At 39.0% G+C, this 23,147-nt stretch overlaps 1 protein-coding gene across 2 annotated transcripts in view; it reads right to left on the reverse strand.

The window, feature by feature from the left end:
* Positions 1-2,993: 2,993 nt before the first annotated feature.
* Positions 2,994-23,147, reverse strand: part of SOCS6 (suppressor of cytokine signaling 6) — a 31,471-nt gene continuing 11,317 nt past the window's right edge. The window contains exons 1-2 of one of the 2 annotated variants that reach the window (XM_021686413.1): positions 9,254-9,477; positions 2,994-8,612 (exon numbers count right to left, since the gene is read on the reverse strand). In XM_021686413.1, the coding sequence (XP_021542088.1) occupies positions 6,880-8,487 (1,608 nt within the window). In that variant the 5' untranslated portion in view covers positions 8,488-8,612; positions 9,254-9,477 and the 3' untranslated portion in view covers positions 2,994-6,879. Of the gene's footprint in view, positions 8,613-9,253; positions 9,478-23,147 lie in introns of those variants that run through there. The other variant, XM_021686412.1, reaches the window with a different exon arrangement.

A 23,147-nucleotide genomic window follows, 5' to 3' on the forward strand; every position in this document is an offset into this window, starting at 1 on the left:
AGACTCCCCACTGAGCACAGAGGGGGATGCCAGGCTCGATCTCAGGACCCTGACATCATGACCTGAGCCAAAACCAAGAATCTACACTTAATCATCTGAACCACCCAGGTGCCCCTGAAATGTGTTTTAAATAGGATTTAGCTACTTTCAGTTTCAGTTAATTGTCCTAATTCTCTAAATTTTCTAGGCTAGTCATATGTGCTGATAGGGTTTAGGACAACTATTCAAAGTTTATAACACAGAGATTATTTCTGTTTTAATGATACTGGGCTAGGTATAATATAAATGGCTATTTCCCAGAAGTGGGGAAGGGAATTTACCTTGAATTCATCCTAACGATTACCATAGGAACAGAGGTAGTGATTTTTTTCTATCCATTTAGTTGCAGGCAAAGAAGCTAGAATGTAGAGTGTACGTATAGTTAGAACTACTTCCAGAAGGAAGTTCTTGTTCAGGATGGGCTTACTACAAAATGACAGGAAGTTTAAGAGAACTGGCTGAGCATGGGTATTGGAAATGAGAAGGAAAGGGGGGATGGAGTCTTTTGTCTGCTATAAAGCATAAAACTGTGGCTCCTAGCACAACAAGGCACAATGAATGTCTCAGGCAATCTGATCGAACACATTAGCAAAAAAACAGAAGTAACATTTTCCTTTATGCACCAAACACGTGGAGAAGTCCTCCCAAGAGTTACAATTCAACTCCACCTAATCGTGTTCCTATATTAGTATATCAGGTACTTTTCTTTTAAGTGAGCCTTTCCAAGGCCATGCAAGGGGAACCCATGTTCCCTTCCTCAGGATTAAAAGATGAAGCCCATAAGATACACTATAAGCCAGGCCCCATAAATTGTTACCTGCCAGTGCCTAGACAGAACATCTTTTGTTTAAGCTAGAGTAGTCCCCTGGAGGAGAAAGCAATAGGCAATTCATTTGCTTAGGCTGAAGTTGCCCCCTGACAATGAGAAATAAATACTCTAAATAATAGAAAACACCAAGTAGAGGAAGTATATCATATTGGATGACAGCATGGATTTTGGAACCAAACTGCATGAGTGTGTAAGCTGGTTCTGTCACTTAGTTTCTTTGTGACCTTACAACGTTCACCTTTGCATCTATTTCTTTTTTTATGATGCTAAGGTGCCTGCCTCACAGTGGGCTGTTTTGACGATATAAAATATATGTTAAGGAAGAGTTAGTGGTATACAGATTAGCACAATTTAGGTTTGCTATGATTATTGAGATGAATGATGTAAAATCCAGCTCTTCAGTTTCACCTACTGATTCCAGAACCCGTGTATTGCAGAGCAATGGATTCTTCTGTATTAAAAGATATACATCCCTTGGTTTTCTAGGCAATTGTTACACCCCACAGCCACTATGAGGATGGTATTTCTCTGGGTCAAATGGTGCTCACCCCTTGCCAGCCACAAGAAAACAAGAATGCCAAGACCACAGTGAGGAGAGGCAAATGGGCTGTGGCAAAGGCAGTAGGTAAACAGGTGGCTCCAGAATGAGTTCTCAGTAGAAGGGGGCAGAGATGCCACCTCTTAAAATTGTTAGGGGTGGGGCACCTGGATGATTCAGTCAGTTAAGTGTCTGACTCTTGATCTCAGCTCAGGATTTGATCTGAGGGTTGTGACTCTTGATCTCAGCTCAGGATTTGATCTGAGGGTTGTGAGTTCTAGCCCTGCTAGAACTGTGGAGCCTACTTAAAAATTGTTAGGGGTAAGGCGGGGCCAGAGAGCAGATTATTTGCACAAGGGAAGAGGCTTTCTCTAATAGGATCCTTGGGTAGAATTCCATATATATATTCCATATATATGTGTGTGTGTGTGTGTATATATATATATATATCCCATATATATATTCCATATATATGTGTGTTATATATATCCCATATATATATATTCCATATATATGTGTGTATATATATATATCCTATATATATATATATATAGTCCACATATATATATATATATATATATTTTTTTTTTTTAAGAGAGAGTGTGCGCACGTGCGAGTGGGAGAGCAGGGGGAGGGGCAGAGGGAGAGAGATCTTAAGCAGACTCCACATTTAGCGCAGAGCCCATCATGGGGGGATCAATCTCCCAACCCTGAGATCATGACCTGAGCTAGAATCGAGTCGGTTGCTTAACCCGAGCCACCCAGGCACCCTGAACTCCATGTATTTAAGAGAACATTTTATAATGCTTGTGACCTAGGCCCAGGGCAGGGTTTGATGGCCTGAAGTGACCTCTAGGCAAGGCAACTGGCCCTGTTCATAAACCGTATAGAAATAACCCCTGCTCTGGCCAACCTCTCTGGCTTTTGCAATCTAAGGGAATCTTTCCCAAGAGGACTCTCTTCTAACTCCTTAGAGGAGGTGGCAAAGCTGCCTGGTACTAAGTAGGGAAAGGGCAGTTGAAGACAAAGTGTAACCCCAGGAGTTTGGGTGCAAAGTCAAACATGCTCAGAAACAGATACTTACTCAGATGCCACTAGGACTGGGTTCTCTGCCAGTGTCAGGCCCAGGTATTACCAGGCATGGACTTTGGGGAGAAGGCTTCAGGGGAGGGACAGTGGGAAGAGAGCAACTGGTGTACATCACCCATTAGCAAGACAAGTCATGCAAAAGAAGAAAACAAGAGTCAAATTTTTTTAAAAGATATTTCAGCAACACCTTCTTCCAGTGAAGTTTTATTACCATGCTCATTTCTAGTAGTCTTGGTCTAGTAGATGTTCTGCCAGCTCACTCCCACCTCTATGCTGAAAGCTTTTAGGACAGTAGGAACATTAGCTGATTCCTAATTCATTTCATGTCTCCCATGAGCAACACTATTTCACTTTTTCCTAACTTTTTTTTACTAAATTTGCTGGTCCCTACCCTCCAGTCTCTGCCCAGTTTATGGGGCATCCAGAAACTATCTAGTTAACCTGATTTAATTAAAATCAGACTCTGTATCCAGGTTATTAAATAGGCTAAAAGGCAGATCTTGTGAACGAAATTTTTATTTACACACTGTATCTAGAAGCAGATACATAAATTCTTATACAATTAATTTCCAAAAATGTGCAAGAAATTACTATAATTTGTTTACAAACCAAAACACATATTAAAATCAATGGACTTTGGATAATTCATTCTGTGGTGTTCTCAGTACAAATGGTACACACCTGATTTGAAACATACAGAAAAAGTGTAAACTACAGCAATCTGGATTGCAAGTATTAATTTCATGGCACTCCAACGACTGTAAAATTTCTTTAACCCAACATATATACTTATTACAAAATTCTATAAGAATTCTTCATCATCTCTGGATGTAGAGTTTGCATCACTTTTCAGAAACAGCAACTAACACATTCACCATTTTATGACTGATCGATAAAAAGAATGCTTATTAAAAAAACCCTTCTTAAAAGGATTTTAAAAAGTAGTAAAAGGAGCCAAATTTGTGATTACTAACGTACCAATACTTTATTTTGGATTTTATAGTTATTTATGGAACTGGCAACTGTTCCTTATTAGGGTTTTCAACAGAATGGTCTATTGCTGGTAGTGTGATTTCATTTTCAAATTAAGATTTCACATTTGATGACAAGCCATTAAGATTTAATATATATTATTTTGAATCATTCATGAAGCAAATTATCTCCTACAGAATGTGAAATGTACAATGATTAAAAGTGGCGTTTCTGAAAGCATCGTTAAGATATTTAGATTAGTAGCACTAGCAGGGACACTGCATATACCCTATTTAAGATTTCAGTAATTTTTATCCTGTTTCAGTAATACTGGCTCAGAAATTATAATGTATACTTTATGTTTATTTCCTATATGCCAATGATTTAGCCTTTTGGCACATGATTTTCTTCAACAGCAAGATGGTTGCCCTTGTAGCCGGTTTCCTTATAAACTATTTTTAGTTCTATGATCATTTCCTGTGATATGTTTTTGACCTTCTAGATTTTCAGATTATTGCACCAAGTAGAAAGAGAACAGTTTTCCTTAGAAAGAGTGAGATATTTTTCAAGTACTTTCTATGCTTTCTTATTATTTATAAAAATGCCTAATAGTGTCCTGGTAAGCCTAGAATTAGCTTCTGGCCTCTATCGTGTTTTGTGACGAAATGCTTGATTTAAAAAAAACGACTCTGATTCATTTACTGCGGCAAAAGGATACAGCTTTCCTGTTTTCTCTTTCTTGCCTTGAGCTCAGATTTTTTAGAAGCACATATTTAAAAATCACTTACAGGTTGTGCCCACGCCATCTAAACTGCCATTCAGTAGAATCCAGAAATTCACCCAAATGGTATCTGGACCAAACTACAGGATGGAGACTTCTCTCTCTTCTCCTTTCCATTTTTAAAGACTATTTTATTTTAGGATCCTATAAAGCCAGTCTTTCACATTATGTTGTGCTGCCTACGCCAAATGGTTCTCTCTACACAAAAGCAGAAAATATTGCAATACTCCTTTGTTTGTAAATAATTTCTTGGCAAATACTTTTATTTTATCAACACACTATCAGGCCCTAGCAATTTCAAACTGGATTAGAATAGGGCATTTCACCTTAAAGTATTAAAGCACATAAAAAACTGGCTTTCTGAATTAGAACAGCATCAAGACTTGCCTTCCATAAAACACAAAACACAATTTTAAAAACATGTAGATGAAAATCAAAATAATCTTAACTAGAAACTAAACAGCTAGATCTTGAACACATGGTATCATGAGGAACACGTGGGGAGCAGGCTATGCCCACATGATAAGACAGGGTTCAGGGCAGTCCAAAGACCTCTGTGCACCATGATCTCACAAAGAGTACATGTAAATGCTTCTAGAAACACAGAGAAGCCATCCCAACATTTATTATTAATACACAGTGACTCTGTGACAATACCTGCCATCTAATATAGATGCACAGGGGCTTTTAACTCACCCTAGATATATTTTAAATTGTTTAAAAATAAATAGTTTTGCAAAAAAATAGTTTAAATGTCTTGCATTAATTTGATAAGTTTACAACTCTGTAATAATTCTTAATCCAAATAGCTTATAGTGAACACTTAAATTATATTATTACAGTATACTCCATATTCCATCTTATTAGGTGAAAACATATTAGAAAATGAAAGAGGAGTCTTTGTGACAAGGTACAATCAACATTCCACCAAAATTAAGTACCTTTTCCCCTTTAAGTCAAAATACCATAACACGATATTATTGTGCCTTTTCTTGGTATTTCTCAGTTCTGACCCTAAAAAACAGAAACAACAACAGCAACAGAAAACAGGGATACTCGTGTGTCTGAATGACAAAGCCATTAAGGGTGACCTAAGACCTTTACTCTTACTTTTAATTGAGGGGTAAGAGATAGGAAAACTGAGTGGCAAAGGAAGAAATGTCTTAAATTATATGTTTCATCTGAGATGGAAACATTTTCTAGATGGGGTGCTTCCAAAACACTCACTGAAGCAAATAAACACTGAATTTCAAAAGAACAAAAGTACTGGGGATAACACACTCCTCTCTGTCCCCCAACCCAAGCAACTGAATCAGAGATAAAACAACTAATGATGCTTGCCAATTTACTTAACACTTAGCTAAATTTAAAACAAAACAAAACAACACACCGGTTTTTAAATGGCAGTATATATGGTAGGCAATAAGACTTCCATATACCTGATACGATTTTAATATTCTTCTGACAGGATGCTCCACAAGTCCCACAATTTTTCAACTAAAGTCATCAGGTTTTTTTTTTTTTTTGGTGGAGAGAAGGAAGGGTCAAATCTAGCACATCTTCATAGTGACTACATAAAAGAAGAATATAAATCCAACTCTAAAACAAGGTTTTCTATTCAAATCAATTTAAAACTTTATAGAAACTTAAATGTTGCAAGAGAATCTAGTCCTTTTATGAAAATCAGTTCTACATTAAGTTCACCCAAATAAAATGGTGGCTAAGCTAAAGAAATCACAGATAAAACACTTTACCGAAGGAAAGTATAATTAACACAACAAAATTTCTATCACAGGAAACTATGATCATCTAGAATCTTTTCAATAATAGTTCTAGTCCCATAGGTCTTTTTATGTTATTCCAATTTGTACCAGAGTTTAATGACAGAAAAGGCAACAATTTCTAAATTGGCGGTATACACTTCTTTATGATTTTTTTTCATGTAAGGCCATTTATTAAAATAGACAAACCACAAGATGAAAATGAAGGCAACAGAAAAATTCAACTTTTCACAACCAGAAAAAGCACAACCTCAAAAACAATTTAGAAATAAGTGTTGTAAAAGATATGTTGCAGATCTGCATTCCAATACCCAAGATTATGTCAAATCATAGTTCTAAATAAATCTTTCTGAAGGATGAGATTAAAAATCATTTTCAGTGTATGTGTAAATTCTGCGTTTTATCATACGGGTATGTTTATTCAACACGATCTTTGAAAACGGGCCATTTAAAGAGACATGACAATATTCATTCTTTAAGTTTCATTCAACTTTACTTAGGGTTGAATACACATGAAATGTGCTTTTAATGCATAAAAATCATAGTGGATAGCAGCAAAGGACTTGGTGGGCGGTTAAGGAGAATCTGATAATTCACATTGTGATTATTCTGCACATTTATGAAAGATAATTCACACTTCCAAAACCTCAAGACTTCCCTTTTTAAAGAACCAAAATAAACCCAAGACACCTTGCTGACACTTCCCCACCCCTAAACAAATTGATTACTTTTACACATAAAACTGAAATAATATGCAGCAAAAAATTTTGATAGCAATGAAAGTTTGTAAACTGTATCTCAATCTCTTTTCCTTATTCCCAAAGTGCGAGATGCAGGGCTCTCATAATTTTCAGTAGTGCTTCTCCTGTAAGTAATCCTTCATTTTGTTTGGCAAAGGCAGTTTCTGAATCAAGTCTATTCTGGTATATTGACGTATAACGAAGCGACACAGGTACTGCAAAGAACGCACCTGCATGAACCGCGATACGGGATTGGTCAGTCTGACCGGGTAAGTTGCAGACCCAGGCAAGCGAGATCTCGAGTAACAAAAAGCTCCATTCTCAGAGTCCCTGATTGAATGCTCAATTAGATCAACTATAGATGTATGTCCTTCCACATCTGGCTGCTCATAAAAGCTAAACCTACCATTGGAGTGTTCAATTCTCGTGTGAAGTGTTTTGCCATGGGAGCGAAAGCTCAAGCTCAACAGATAACGGTCATCAGAACTATCCCGAACAAGGAAAGAGCCATCTGGCACATTTGCTAGCTTCCCTTCTGCCTCCCAGCGTGTGATGGGTCCCCAGTACCATCCTTGTTTCGCGAGTTTTTTCAGCTCCTCTGTAAGGCTTGTCACCACCATGGGACCACTGCTCTGCACGGAGTCATATACTCTTGCAACCCCAGGGGCAGAGTTAGGATCAAAATTCAAATGACAGCGCATACTTTCAGCCACGTGGGCATCTGTGCCGGTGAGCCCACTGAAGTTCCTTTGGATTTGATTGGTCTGCATTGGAGGTAGCAACGGTGAGAGTGGGGGTGCGTCATCATGACTCGCTCTGGGGCTCTGCAACATGACTCCCGTGGTGCCAATCAACAAGCCACTCACCGCCTGATCCACAAAGATCTCCGGGGCCACCACGAGGTCCTGGTCTACCTGATTCTCATCCTCGGTGAAGGAGCTCCCTCCCACTGGCGGAGGGACTGCAGAGACTTCCATGGGAGAAGAACTGTCCAGACAATAGCTACGCGATCCTTCCAAAGGGTACATCCCCTCATCTAAAGGCACAGTATACTGAATGTAGTCCTGAGGCATAAGTCCGATAACTACAGGCACATGTTCATCAAGGTGAAGATGCAGGTCTCCATTCTGAGATTCCGAACTCTTGAGGGAATTACTCTGGTCCTGGCACACGGTTTCAGACTGAAGGTCGTGAAAATCCTTCCGAACACCATTCAGGGCCGGGCTCGGACTGGAAGAGTGAACCAAGGCTTTGACTCTCACCTCCATTTTGATGCACGTCTCCTCCGAGTTTGTAGGGCGCAGGGGCCACGGCGTGGGGCTGTAGTGATGGCTGCGGAGCGACGTGGACCTGATGGGCCTCTGAGCGCGCACATCCTTGAAGACCAGGGGCGCCGAGGACGAGGAAAAGGTGTCCTCGTCGGCAGAACCCCCGGAGGCCGCACCGCCCTTGCCCTTCTGCTTCTGTTTCGCAGACAGCCGCCGTTTCAACGTACCCATGAGGCTTTCACTTTTTGATCGGCTTTTTCCACCTTTCTCGTCTTCGTTGTTGATATCACAGCTGGCCATATCTTTACCATAGCAGCTACCAAATAAGGAATCGTCTTTTCCAAAATCGCTGGCGAGTGACGGTTGCTGGACTACCATGAAATCCGTTTCTTCTTTACTTTTATTCAAGTTGAAAGATTTTCGGAAGGTTTTAAGACTGATTTTCTTCATTATGACTAGCTACCTACTCCAAGAGGATCACGTTCTCTCCGGAATACTCCCCTCACACACCTGGTGAGGCTGCAATGCTGCATCTACGTACTGTTCCAGCTTCATACACCCTTTGGAGCCATTCTCTAAAAAACAAAACATAAAATAAAAAAAAAGTCACATTACCAAATATTTCCACAGCAATTTTATTTTAATCAGTTTCAATCCTTTAGCTTCTGAACAAGGCCACGTGAGTGCTCGCAACAAGGTTAGCTCTGTTAGCGCGGGGGCGCTTCCACCCCCCACCCCCCCCACCCCCGGCACAGGAAGAGCTCACAGTCCACTATGTGGTCAGCGTCTGACCAACATCTCATAATGCCTAAAGAACAAACCCTAATCTTCCTCTTTCCTTTTTGCTCCTTGCTTTTGAGCAAGAGTCCATGTTCTTGTCCTTCCTAACACGACTCCGCTAGACCGCCACTCAGCTACTGCACCAACTCGCGCTGTCCCCGGCCTGTCCCCAGCCGCCAGCCTGCATCACCAACAGCACACACTCAGTGAAGGTGACACCGAGTCGAACTGGCAGAATAACCAGTCTGGCTGATGCCTCAACAGTTTATGCACACTTGCAAATATTTAAACATCTGTAAAAATCCATAAGAAGAATCCCATCATCTGGGATAACCTGGAGAAAGTCCAGAGATGGCCCTTTATGCCTCTGAGTTCCGAGAGGAAGACTCTCCGGCTTCGCCCTCCCGGTGCCCAGCACAGCCTGAGACACACTCACCTCGGGGGCACACCCAGCGAAAGCCGGATTCGTCTAAGTGTCGGTCTCTTTTGAAGAAGATGATGAAGCATATTTCCAGAATGATTATTTCTTCCTCTTCTTTTTTTTTTTTTTTTTGTAGTTTCCCCTGGCAAATTTTTACTTCGGATCTAAGAATGTATTTTCTAAACTATCTTGTACAACATTCCACCATTGAAAAGATAGGATTTTAATTCTGCAAAGACTTTCTGAATGTCATCTTACAGGGAAAAATTTTGGTCCCAGAAGTAATACTGATAACAGTTGTAACTGCTTTGCAAAGATCTTCTGTTTAAACTACACATAATGTTTTATTTCCTCTCTGTCCAAGCTCTGCAGTTTCTACAACCATCAAAGTATAATGCCCTAACAGGATGATTAGCTTGACTTGAGCAAAATGCTAATAAAACTAAGAGCAAGCTTCCAATCTCCCCACCCATCAGTTTAGCACCACTCTGTTTCTTGGCAAAAGACTATACCTCTAGGCTTGATGACACTCACGAATTCACTATGCATTTCCTAAGTCCCTGCTACATACCCAGCACTGTACGGTCATATGCAGATTAATAAACCGTTTATGGCCTCATAATCGAGTAGCACAGAGAGATGTATGAATGGATAAATTATAACACAAACCAATTAGTAATATACTGATGATAACACGGTGGGAACTGAGGGGAGAGATATCTTACAAACATTTACTTTACAGATAGATAGGATTTGGTTACTGTGCACATAAAATCTGCATGAATCATTTTTAATAAAAACCACTCACATCAGACAATCTATCAGGGGATCAGCAATAGCATCTCCACAAAGGAAAAAGGAATTTTAAAAAGTCTTACTGTCATGTACCATGTTTTCGAGCAAGTTGTAAAAAATAAAATGCATATAAGTACTTGGAGCGCCAGTTACTTTTAAACACATTAAGTTAAACATATTACGTTGTATATTAGGTGAACTCACTATCCAAGTACCATTATCTTCCACCTAAGCACAAACATGTAATATTTAAGTTATTAACAATTTTAATTTGTTTGACAAAAATATGGCCATTCATAAACATGAAATGGAGAATATAATGACAACACACTTTAGTTGGCAAGTCACTCCTTTTGAGTAGACAGTATAGGTTTTGTGGCCAAAGAGAGATTCCAATATGGAATCTCTTCTGATAAGAGTAACAATCCACACACTGTGGCTGTTATAGGTACATAAGTATAAAACCGCCACGCAGCCGACTTTAGAGATTTTGTTGATATATGATTAAGATGAATTACGACCTGTCATTAGAAAGAGGCTGATATGAAATGCAAGTAAAGTAAAATAAGCTGTTCACTCAGGAATAACAAAATGTGTAAAATTATGTTGAAATTTTAAAAGGTCAAGAAAAAAAATCAATAGAAAGGAGCCAATATTCTGCATATCATGGAAATAATAAATAATAAGTAAAAATGAACAAAATGGCTTTCTGGTAAAAATCAGCATAACGTGTTTGCATCACATGAGCCCAATCCATGGGCTTGTGGATGAGCAAGCCCTGGGCCCTGACCATGGCAACCTGCACTGCCAACTATGTGACCACTCCAGGAGTCGTCAACCAATGATGTCACAGAACCTACCACACTTAGCATTTCCATACTAATTATCATATCAACTTGCCTTTCTACAGAAATATTTTAGGAAGGCAGACGTATGTATCTTCATGAAAATCTGTACATTGCATGTGCACGTCCTTCATGACAGTATGAAGTTTTTTAAAAATGCCTTGAAGTCAGTTATATATTCTGCTGCAACTAAATACTACTCCAGAGTAACATAAAATAATTCTGTAATACTACATATGTGTGTGCCATGGAAATATCTGCAGAAATCTTTGCAAATAAAGAAACACTATCACACACAGAAGCAGGTCCATGCATACATGGAAACCTGACACGTGACAGAAAGCAAACCGATGGCAAAGGACACAATTCAGTCCTCGCATGAAGACGACTGGTTATACATCTGGAAAAATGAGAAAACTGGATGCCATACCTCACCCCAGCAGTGAAAATAAATTTATAAGTAGATTAAAATCTAATTGTGAAAATCTCATTTTAGTTAGAACAAAATATAAAGTATCTTTAAGACTTTGAGATAGGAATAACATGTCTTAAGGACAAGGCACAAAAAGGATAAAGAATAAAATCAGGGGTGCCTGGCTGGCTCAGTATGAAGAGCATGTGACTCCTGATCTTGGGGTTGTAAGTTTAAGCCCCATGTTGGGTGTAGAGATTACTTTAAAAAATAAAAACTTAAAAAAAAAAAAACAACAATAAAACTTCAGTTCAAAAGATACCACAAAGGGACTGAGATCATCTGTCAAATTCTTTTGTGAAGCTAAGAAAAACAGGACAACCTAAGTATACTGAAAGATCTATTAACTTCACTGAATCAAAGAGAACTTCTTTTTTTTTAAGATTTTATTTATCTACTTGACAGAGAGAGAGAGAGAGAGAGAGAGCAAGCAGGGGGAGCTGCAGGCAGAGGGAGAGGGAGAAGCAGTCTCCCCACTGAGCAGGGAGACGGATGCGGGGTTCGATCCCAGGATCCCAGGATCACGACCCCAGCCGAAGGCAGATACCTAATGACTAAGCCACCCAGGTGCTCCCAGAGAGAACTTTTAAGTACAATTCTTCATAGCAGTAGAAATTGCATTTATTTGTCTTAACAGGCTGAAATGGTGACCTGTGGACTAATAAAACCTCCTGTGTTAGTGATAATTTTCTGGCTCACTAGCACAATGAATCCAAGTTTGTTCATAAAAGAACTGGGCATCAGTTCACACAGAGATTAAGAAAATTTAATTACCAATAGCTATAAAACATAAAACTAAAGGATGCAAACATGAGACAAAACAAACATGCTCAGCCCCAGTAACAAGCATGTTGCAAAGAAAGTACTGTTTGCAATAATTATGGAAAATCAGCAAATTCTTGACAAACTAACTAGGTCAATGGATCAACATCCAGAATGGCTTTTATATGGTCTGTCTGGAGTGTCACTCCAACGTCTCTCAAACCCAAAAATGTAAATCAACCTAAAGCCTGACCCATAGGCTCAAGCCCAGTTAATTTTCTAAGAATGGTGTAAAGTGTTAGCTCAGTTTTGATCTTAATAACAAAGGCTTTTGTTTTCCTGCTTCTGTGCCTGCTTATGCTATTCCCTCCTCCTGATAAATGTTCTCTTTCTTTTTCCTAATCCACCTTTCAGATAATTCCTTAAAAAAATATTCTTCCTGAAATCTGTTCTGATCACCCAGCCAGAGGGGAGTTCTCTCTCCCTTCTCTGAACTCCAAATACTCAACTTGCACTTATTTAATAGTATGTCACATAGTGACCTAGAATTGCTTGCATATTCTATTCATATCTTATTCCCCAGATTGTAGTGCTTGAAGATAGAGACCATGTCTCATTCATTTTTATATTCCTAACCAGGAACTACCATTACATATTTAATATATATTGCTTAAATTCTTTGATGCCAAATAAGTATTCCTTGACTATTAAGTAAAGGATAGGAATGATGGGATAGGGAAATCACACTGTACAAAACTGGCTAAATCTCCTCTTATCAAAATGGAGCAACTGATCTTCTGCAAAATCTAAAGTCATTATTACAAATGATGCAGGACTGGCAATTCCATCTAAAAAGGCCACATGGAAAAACACCTGCCAATCAGTGACAAGTTCTACCACACAGAATCTATTCCCACACTTTCACATGGCACGTGTTCCGTGTTCAGGCATGTAAAGGCTACTGAAGAAATCCTACCAAATAAATACCAGTCAAGAGAAAGAAGTAAAAATACTAAATGCCACCCCCCTAATTACTTACTTCCACATAGTTACAGAAGTACATCTAAAAATAAAAAATTTTTTGCTTTCTGAAAGTTGAGCATGGGTGAAAAACAGAGCATTCATGGCATTATCAATATATGAATCATGCTATCATCAGGAAATAAAAGTTGTACAAAGTACCTGAATCTTACAGTAGGTACTACAGACTTCCTTTCTGTTGTAAGCTACTTTTCATAAAGCTCTCTACAGTCTTTCCCCCCTCCACCTGTAAGATACTCCATCAGATCCAAGAGAAGTTAAGCTGTTTGATACAAAACTAAGAGATGATACCTGTGAGCTCCAAGAAAGGTCAAGGAAATGATAGGACAAGGCTGGACAGAGACAGTCTGCTACAGTATCCGTTAGCAGTAAACTCTGAACATGACCAACAATTAAAAGCTGTCAGTCAGACTAGACTGTAAACAAAGAGACAGGGGAGGGCATATGGTGACTCCTAACTTAGCTTCCCAGCTGCACCCTGACTGCCTGATGTTAGGGTGTGGGTAAAATCCACAAGCAGGTCTTAGTGGCTCTGAGAAGCCCCTGAACTCAGACCAAACATTTTGTCCTTGTTCTTTTCATCACTATCATCAGATACTCAAAGGAGTCTTGACCCACAAAAAAGTCTGTCTTCAGAGAAAACCCTGTAAGTGGAAAGAAGAACAGCCCCTGGCAGTACCATAGCCCAGTGGCTCATGCCATCACCGTGGTCACTATTTTGGGAGAGGCTGTCTGGGCAGCACAGACAGGGAACAAGTAAACCAAGGAAGACTTGATAATTAGTAACTGTGATAGATACCATGAAGGAAAAGGAAGCAAGCAGAGAATACCGGAGGTTCCTACTCTAGATCCCATAAACACCGAAAACCCCTCCAAGGCCTCTCTGACAAGCCAGTATTTAGGCCAAGGCCAGTCATGCAAAGGAAGGCTGAGGTGGAAGAACAACTTTCTGGACTGAGGAAAGGGCAAGCTCTGGGCCGAGGTGGAAGTGCAGATGCAAACACAGAAGCCAGCTGTGCCCCAAGTGTATGGTGTGAAGAGGAGTGGGGCATAAGACGGCACATCAAGGTATTTGGGTCTAAGCGCGTTCAGAAGAATGAAAAGGTTTTCAGGGTGCCTGGGTGGCTCAGTCAGTTAAGGGCCTGACTCTTGATTCTGGCTCAGGTCATGATCTCAGGGTTGTGAGATCGAGTCCCGCATCAGGCTCAGCGCTCAGCGGGGAGTCTGCTTAAGATTCTCTCTCTGTCCCTCCCCCCCACTATGTGTATGTGCACGTGCTCTTTCTAAAAAGAAAGAAATCTTTTTAAAAAAGAATAAAAAGGTTTCAAATATCAACATGTTCTAGTTAAAATATGCATTTCCCAGTTTTGAGCCCACATATCATCCTCTTCAACATACATACACATACAAACCCAGTAGGACTGTAACTTGGATGGCAAAAACAAAATCAAAAACAAAACCCAGGGGTCTCCAATTTCCTTACCCAAAAAATAGATGAGTAGTTTCTTCATAAAATGTAAGATATTAAAACAATCACTTGGAACTACTTGTAGCTCTAGGAGAGGACTATCCAAGTTTCCCTGGTAGACTACACACCTCTTCAATTTTTCAACAATGGTTGGGTTGAGAGAATTTCAGGTTCAACATATGAACACTGGAGAGAGTCAAACATAAATCAACTGCATGCAAAGGTTTTATTAATATCTAATTTCCATTTACAAGTCATTCTTGATAATATCCCACTTCATGATGTAGTTTTAGTGACAGTAACATTCAACCTCATTAAAAATTATTAATTGGTTTAAACATGATCTCTGACAGGAAACACTTAGAGCTGCAAACGCTGCTGGGTCCTCAGTTATGAATATACTAGTCATTATGCTAGAAACGTGTACGTGCGTGCGTGAAGGTGTGCAGACACAGATAATACAGTAGAAATACATACAGATTCATCTTGGGGTTGGGTGGAAAACATCGGGAGGACATGCCACATACTGTAAGCCTAAGCTTTAGAGACCCATAATTAGCTAAGTTTTGAAAAGTAGGTACAGAAGCTGAAGAAAGCTCCAGAACATGATGTGGAAAGCAGGCCTGAATAAGAAAGAGTACGGTGGAGGATCGGGGCAGCCTGTATGGAGGCAATATACCCTAAGCCCTCCACGGACACTCTGCTCTTTCTGGAATCCAACTGACAAACTACGAGAAGAGTAAAACCCCAAATGTCTTCCATTTGCCTCCGTAAAAAGCACAAGTCTTTACAGTGGTAAGGCCCGCCATAATGCGACTCTCCCATTCTTACACTTGCCCTCTCCTCCACCTGATGCTCTGAGAATACCCCCAACCTGCTGACATTTAGGGCATTGGTGCTTCTGCAAATACCACACAGCTAACCCCTCACTTCCGTCAAGTCTTTGCTCAGCTGTCACCTTCTCTGAGAGACCTGCCCTGACCGGGCATGTGAACTGCCATACAAACCCTCTTGCTGCGTTGTGTTTTTTTCTAGCACGCGATAACATTTCTCATTTATTATGCTGTCTTTCTCCCCCTCCAGGAGTTAAAGAACATAAGCTTCACAAAAGTAGGGATTTTAACTCCGCATTATCCACTGATGCCTCCCGAGTCTAGGACCATACCAGTGGTGTAGGAGGTGCTCACTATGAGTAAATCCATCTTAGGCACGCAAACCTAATCAGGTATGGTGATCTGATACCCTGCCCACCTTCACCTCCCACACTCCCTACCTCAAGTCATAATTTGCCATTATTTACGATAAAGTTACTAAACTCCTGAACACGGTGTGGCTGTTCTTTACTTGATTTCTGCTCCAGTCACATTGAAAGCATTCGTATTCATCATATTCTCACTCAACACAGAACTTTTAACATACTTTCCCTGTGATAAGAAATTTTTTTTTTTCATTTTCCTCTCAACTAATGACTTCACACCTCAGCTTATCCATCAATTCCTCAAGGAACCACATTCTGCTCTTCCTGAGTAAGTGAAATCCCCCAATTACAGGACCTCAGAATACTGCATACCTCTCCTGCCTAGAATTTTCATCTGGGATGTGTACTCAGATCTGTCTGTTTTAACCATGTGATTAATGACTCTCACCCCAGCAGACTATCTACACTGTACATGAAAGCAAAGACCATGTCAATTTTTTTTTTTTTGACATTTTATCCCCAGCACCTAGTACATACCTGGCCCAAAAAAGGCACTCAATAAAAATGTGCCGAGTGAACACAGCAGTGAAATGAAGGAGAAGGCTGCTCCATGGTGAGAGGCAACATGATGTATACAACTGCCCCAACAGCAGAACTGGTAACTGATTCTGGGGGATATGTATTCACATTTAAATTAACCTCACTAAACTTAGGGTTCAAATGGCTCTGCTTCCCACTACTGCATCCCATTTGTAGAAAAAAGAGACTGACAACCAGAGCAAAAGTACTTGGTAATAATCTACTTGATAATTATTCCATTTTCAACTACCAATCCATATGCAACTCAACATTAACATTAAATAAAAATCAATCCTAGACATTAAAAAACTATAAAAAGTTCTATTAGGCCATATGGCCTTTTATCTCTTCCCTTCATCTTCTAGGCAAAGATCACTCTGGAAGCTTTAAGAGTATCTGTTTTTCTGTTTGCACTTCCAAAAATATATGTCATCTTTTTATAGGATTACCATCTGTCTCATCATGCCTAAGTAAATGTTCTGAATTAGTTTTACCGCTTTTCTAATTGTAAAATTTTAAGTTTACACATATACTTGAAAATGTGTATAAGGGTTCAAGGGAAACGGTTTTAGACATGAATACTTTATTCATATGGGCAGAAGATAACATCTTCAAACAATTTCCCAGTCTCTTTTTTAAGGAATGATTGGAGATAGTCATGCCTGACATTAAAACACCGAATAAAAACATCCAAAATACAACATCAACTACTTAACATTCAACAAGTCAAACAGCTTTATTATTGCCAGTTTACAAGGGAGAAAACCAGGTCTCAGAGAAATTAAAACCTGCCCAACAAAGTTATTTGTCGTGAGGAGAGCGCAGATGTGGAATCTGAACGTGGTTGCTACACCAAAGCTTCATTTCTTCCCCTGTCACGGGATGGCATGCAGTCATCCTGCTGCTAAATCAGCGGTTCCCAACTTTCTGGCCTGGGGACCTCTTCATCCTCTTACAAATTACTTAAGACCACCAAAAGCTCTGTCTATGTGGGTTTTATCTACTGAAACTTACCCTGCTAGAAATTAAAACTGAGACTTTAAAATATTTATTATTTTTTTTTTTAAGATTTTATTTATTTGACAGAGAGACCGCGAGAGAGGGAACACAAGCGGGGGGGGAGTGGGAGAGGGAGAAGCAGGCTTCCCGCGGAGCAGGGAGCCCGATGCAGGGCTCGATCCCAGGACCCTGGGATCATAACCTGAGCTGAAGGCAGACGCTCAACACCTGAGCCACCCAGGCGCCCCTATTTATTCATTTTTCAATGACAATATATTCATTACATGTTAACATAAATAACATTTTCCTGAAAAATAAATATATTTACCCAAACAATACAAATTCAGTGAGACAAGTGGCATGGTTTTACTTTACTGTAAATCGTTTTTCTGACTAAAGACAGCTGAACTCTCATGTTTCCATCTGCATTCAATCTGTTACAGTATGTTTTTTCAGTTAAAGTATAATGAGAAAATCCAACCTCCTACAGATATATAGCTGGGAAAGGGAGAAATATTTTCTTTAATAATCTTTTCATATAACTGTGGATATTCTTTCCTGTGATATTATACCAAAAATCAACAAGTGATAGTTTCTTAACAAGTTAGTTGCACTGGGAAATCTGAAACCCTTTAGATAACTTCTTTACTGCATTCAAATCCATTGGTCTAACCTTGCATTTTGAATCAATCTTCCAGGTATGTATGATTTTATAATATCATACATTAGTGATTTCATTACACAATATCAAAAAATCCCATTTGTTAATATCACCACTGACTGATCCCATCAGGAAAGTCTAAGCACTGGGAAGCAGTAAACTAACAGTGGGAGACACAAGTTTTCCACAATTCTAATTTTTGCTTGAAAGCCTGGATTCATCATTGACACCAATACTGTCAGTGAATTTATGAGACTGTATCTACTGAAAACCAGAAGCTGAAAAACCGTAGTTTGTCAATGGTTCTTTTATTTGTTAAGTTTATTTAGGTTTTTTTTTTAAGTAAATTCTTTGCCCAATGTGGGGCTTGAACTCAAGACCCCAAGATCAAGAGTTGCATGCTCTACCAACTGAGCCAGCCAGGCGCCCCTGTCAACAGTTCCTTGAGGTAAAAGTGTTTCATGAAGAGCAGCTACATTTCAGCATCTCCAGCAACAGCACAAGCGCTTCCCCTGAGACACCCTTCTTCCATTAGGCTGTGGTAGAAAGCATGCTCTACACATACGCATTTCATCACAAGGATTTTGAAAAGACATGTACTCAGGGTCAAGATTTAATAAATGTAACAATTTTAACAGCTTCCTCAGTGACATTCTTAAACGTAACTGTGATTTTCTTTTTACTACAAGTGCTTAGAGGTGAAGAACAGGAGACTGCTATGAAAATTCAAACCATGGCCGTGGCTGGGGGAGGGCACCACCAATTTTATCCACCATTGCTTCTGCACCCTCAAAGAATGGCAAATTATGTTCCAGCCTCATCATCAAAGGGGATCCACAGACCCTACTTAGAACTACCAGCTTAAACTATCTGTGAAGACAGTTTAAAAGAACAAAGAGAAAGACTTTAAGGTAAGCAAGGCATCCACAGAAGAAGTTAGCAAGGTAAGGAGTTTCACTATTGTCTCTCTGCCCTGAAGACTGCCAGTTTCTTAGCAAGCCACAGTTCATGCCCTTCCATTTCAGTTCCCTGGATTCTACTCCATTGTTCCTGAATCTGCCAGAACACTACTTGCCATTAACTTTATAAAAAAGGAAAAATAAAGAACAGATAATAAAATCCTTCCAGAAAGGGAAGAGAGAGGAGGGAAAGTAGATGATATAATACCAAAAAGATAAGGGCAATGGCCAATATTACATGAACTAGGACAGAATTTAGATCCCAATGTTTGTTATGCCAATAAATAGGACTCGGATAAACTCAACTACTAGAAAAAAGATTTTCAGGTCTGGTTTTAAAAATCCCGTCATATATGAAACACACTAAAATCAATGGTCTCAGAATACTTCAAAACACCGTAAAATCTCTATTAGCCACTATCGAACTACCCTTTTCTTCAGCATTCCTGCGATTATCCTACTCTATCTAGTGAATCATATTTACTTGAATTCTACTTGAGATCAGGAATGTTATCAGTCTTTGTCGCTGGCTAGATCCCCATTACATAAAATACGTCCTGGGTATGACTGATGCTCATCCAAATTTTTCTGAATTTAAATTCACTGCATGTTTTAAGCATGCAAACAAATAAATATTTTTTTTAAGTTCTTCCTACAAAAATAATTGATTTGCAAACACTAAATAAATGCAAATGGCTAAAAAAATTTTCTGTGGAATTAAGTGTAAACAAAACCACTCAAAGTCTAGGAAAACAGTACTTTAAAAAAATGTAGGCCTTTGTACAAACATTGCTTTGTAAATATGATTAACTTCTACTTAAAAGAGTGCCAAATTGGAAATCACATATAATATATTATTTAAGGACATCCTTTACATAATTCAGACTAATAGAATTCAGTCAATAGATATTAAAAAAAAAGACTCTGGTCCTACATATGGAAATTAATGAAAGAGTGCATATTTACTAAAATTAAAAATGAGATGTTTAAAAATACATGAGTCCAAAAAATAAAAAATAAATACATGAGTCCACACTTAAGTGAAGTTTTTCAATTAACTAACAAATACCAATCTTAATTGCTTCAGGAAAAATTCTCTAACAGAAAAGAATGAAAAAAGGAATATGCTTCCTTAATAAGAAAGAAACTGTAACAAGATAGTGATACATTCAAGAAAAATGGTCATGCAAATAAAAAAGGGCACATTACATAAGGTATAGTCCACAAAGAAAATAAAAATGGCAAAAATCTTTCCATGCAGGGATGCCTGGATGGCACAGTCTTAGGTTAAGCGTTCAACTCTTGGTTTCGGCTGAGGTCATGATCTCAGGGGCATGAGACTGAGCCGCCCCGAGACAGGCTCCACACTAAGCACAGAGTTCCTTGAAATTCTTTCTCTCCCTCTGCTTCTCCCACTCATGCTCTCTCCCTCTCTTTCTCTCTCTAAAATAAATCAATCTTAAAAAAATCTTTACACATAAAATGGAACATTAAAATATCTTTCAGCCCAAGAAAATAAATGAAAATGAAGAATATAGCAGGTTTAAATTACATAATTACTTTATCTATTAAATATATGGATTCCGTACTCTAAAAAGTGAAAATACATCTGCTTTTCAAGAACTCATGGTATAGTTACCAAATGTGACAATATATTAGGCCACAATGAAAATACCAGTAAATCGAAATATCTCATTAGGGGCACGTGGGTGGCTCAGTCAGTTAGGCGTCGGACTCTTCATTTCAGCTTAGGTCCTGATCTTAGGATGATGAGACTGAGCCCCGCATTGGGCTCCTCTGGGTGAGAAGCCTGCTTGGGATTCTCTCTCTCTCTCCCTCTGTCCCTCCCCCACCTCTAAAAAAAAAAAAAAAAAGAAAGAAATATCTCCTCAAATGACCACAAGACAATAAAAACTGAAAAGGAAAACAGAAAAATAAAAATTACCAAACATCCTCTTGGATCAAAGAGGAAATCTCAAAGAGAACAAAAATGGTATACTCTTCATAAACTAACATAATGGAAATGCGACCGATCAAAAACTATGCGATTCTGCAAGACCCTGTAACTGTGCTCCCAGAAAACTTCAAAACCTTAAAGGTTTACAAAACTAAACAGTAAGGAATTTAAACATAAATAAATAAAAATAAATAGTAAGGAATTAAAAGAAACAAAGTATGCATTCAATTCCGGAAGTCAGCAATGAGAACACCCCCCAAAAGATGAAAACACAAATTAACGAATCAGAAAATAAAAAAATAGCAGTAGTAATAAGCATTATAAGAGTTGATTCTTTGGTCAAACCACAAAAAACTCAACTGATGAACAACTGGCTGTCATAATCAAGAAAAAAGGAACTATATTTATATGAACTAGAAATGAAGTAACTATAGATCCACAAGAAATCAAAATATGTGAGGTACTTTGAAACTCAATAAAAATTTGAAATTTAGATGAAATGGGTAATTTTATGGCAAAAATATATTACCAAAATTGGCCTCACAAGAGGCAGGAATCCAAAAGAGACTAAAAGTTGTCAAAGAACTTGAGAAAGTTCTCAAAGAACTACCATGGCCCTCTCTTCCTTCAGGGAGAAAAAGGGACAAGTCACTAAAAACATGAAATACAATACTCACTACACTACTTCAGGACATAGAAAAAGAAACCTCCCAAATTTATTTCTGAAGCCAAAGAACACTGATACCACCAGTGGACAAAGACAACACATTAAAAACAAAACAAAACAAAACAAACCCCCCCCCCCCCCCGATCTCACTTACGAATACTGAAATACAAATCTTAAATATCAGTAAACACCAGAGTGGTGAGGGGAAACAATTCAACTAGGTAAGGTACATCCCAGGATTGCCAGCACAGCTGATTATTTGTAAATTTATTATAATTTACCATAAAGCAAAGGAGCAAAATCATATGACCACAGCTATAAATCACACACACAAAAAAAATCAGAAAAAAAAATAAATAACATCAGTCCTAACCCTAACCCCCTCAAAAAAACCTGTAAAATAGGGGTGCCTGGGTGGCTCAGACACGGTTGAGTGTCTGCCTTCGGCCCAGGTCATGATCCCAGGGTCCTGGGATCGACGAGCCCCTCATCGGGCTCCCTGCTGGGCGGGAAGCCTGCTTCTCCCTCTCCCACTCCCCCTGCTGTGTTCCCTCTCTCACTGTGTCTCTCTCTGTCAAATAAATAAATAAAATCTTTAAAAAAAAAAAAACTGGGGCACCTGGGTGGCTCAGTCAGTTGGGCGTCTGCCTTCGGCTCGGGTCACGATCCCAGGGTCCTGGGATCGAGCCCCACATCGGGCTCCCTGCTCGGCAGGAGGCCTGCTTCTCCCTCTCCTGCTCCCACTGCTTGTGTTCCTTCTCTTGCTGTGTCTCTCTCTGTCAAATAAATAAATAAAATCTTAAAAAAAAAAAAAAAAAAAAAAAAAAAAAACTGTAAAATAGAAGTAGATGGACATTTAACATGCCATATATAACAAAATTAAGTCATATGAATAATAAAGAAATGTTGAAAGCCAGCAACAAAGATGCCAATTATCAAGTATTAATTAGCATTATTTTCAACATAGTAGCTAATTAATTAGACAAGAGTAAGAAGTAAGTATAAATATTGGAAAAGAGGAGACAAACTGTCATTATTTACAGATGACATGAGGGAGTACCTAGAATACAAGAGATGCAGCTGAACAACTACTAGGGGAAAAACAAAACAAAACAAAAAAATTCACTCTAGTGACTGCTTACAAAATTTATATGTAAAAATCACTGGTAATTATTTTTTAAAAGCTGGTAGGCAAATATAAAAGACTAGATTCAATTTATAATAGTTTCAAAAATGAAAATTTTTTTTTAAAGATCTTATTTATTTGAACGGGGGGGGCGCTGGGGCGGAGAGAGCACAGGCAGGGGGAGCAGCAGGCAGAGGGAGAAGCAAGCTTCCCACTGAGCAAGGAGCCCCAACTGGTGCTTGATCCCAGGACTCTGGGATCATGACCTGAGTCAAAGGCAGATGCTTAATGGACTGAGCCACCCAGGTGCCCCAGATGAAATTAAACTTTATAAAATGTCCACAGCTATATGAAAAACTTTAAAACTCCTCAGAGGATCA

This window comes from Neomonachus schauinslandi, chromosome 14 (genome assembly GCF_002201575.2).
Source record: "Neomonachus schauinslandi chromosome 14, ASM220157v2, whole genome shotgun sequence".
NCBI lineage: Eukaryota > Metazoa > Chordata > Mammalia > Carnivora > Phocidae > Neomonachus > Neomonachus schauinslandi.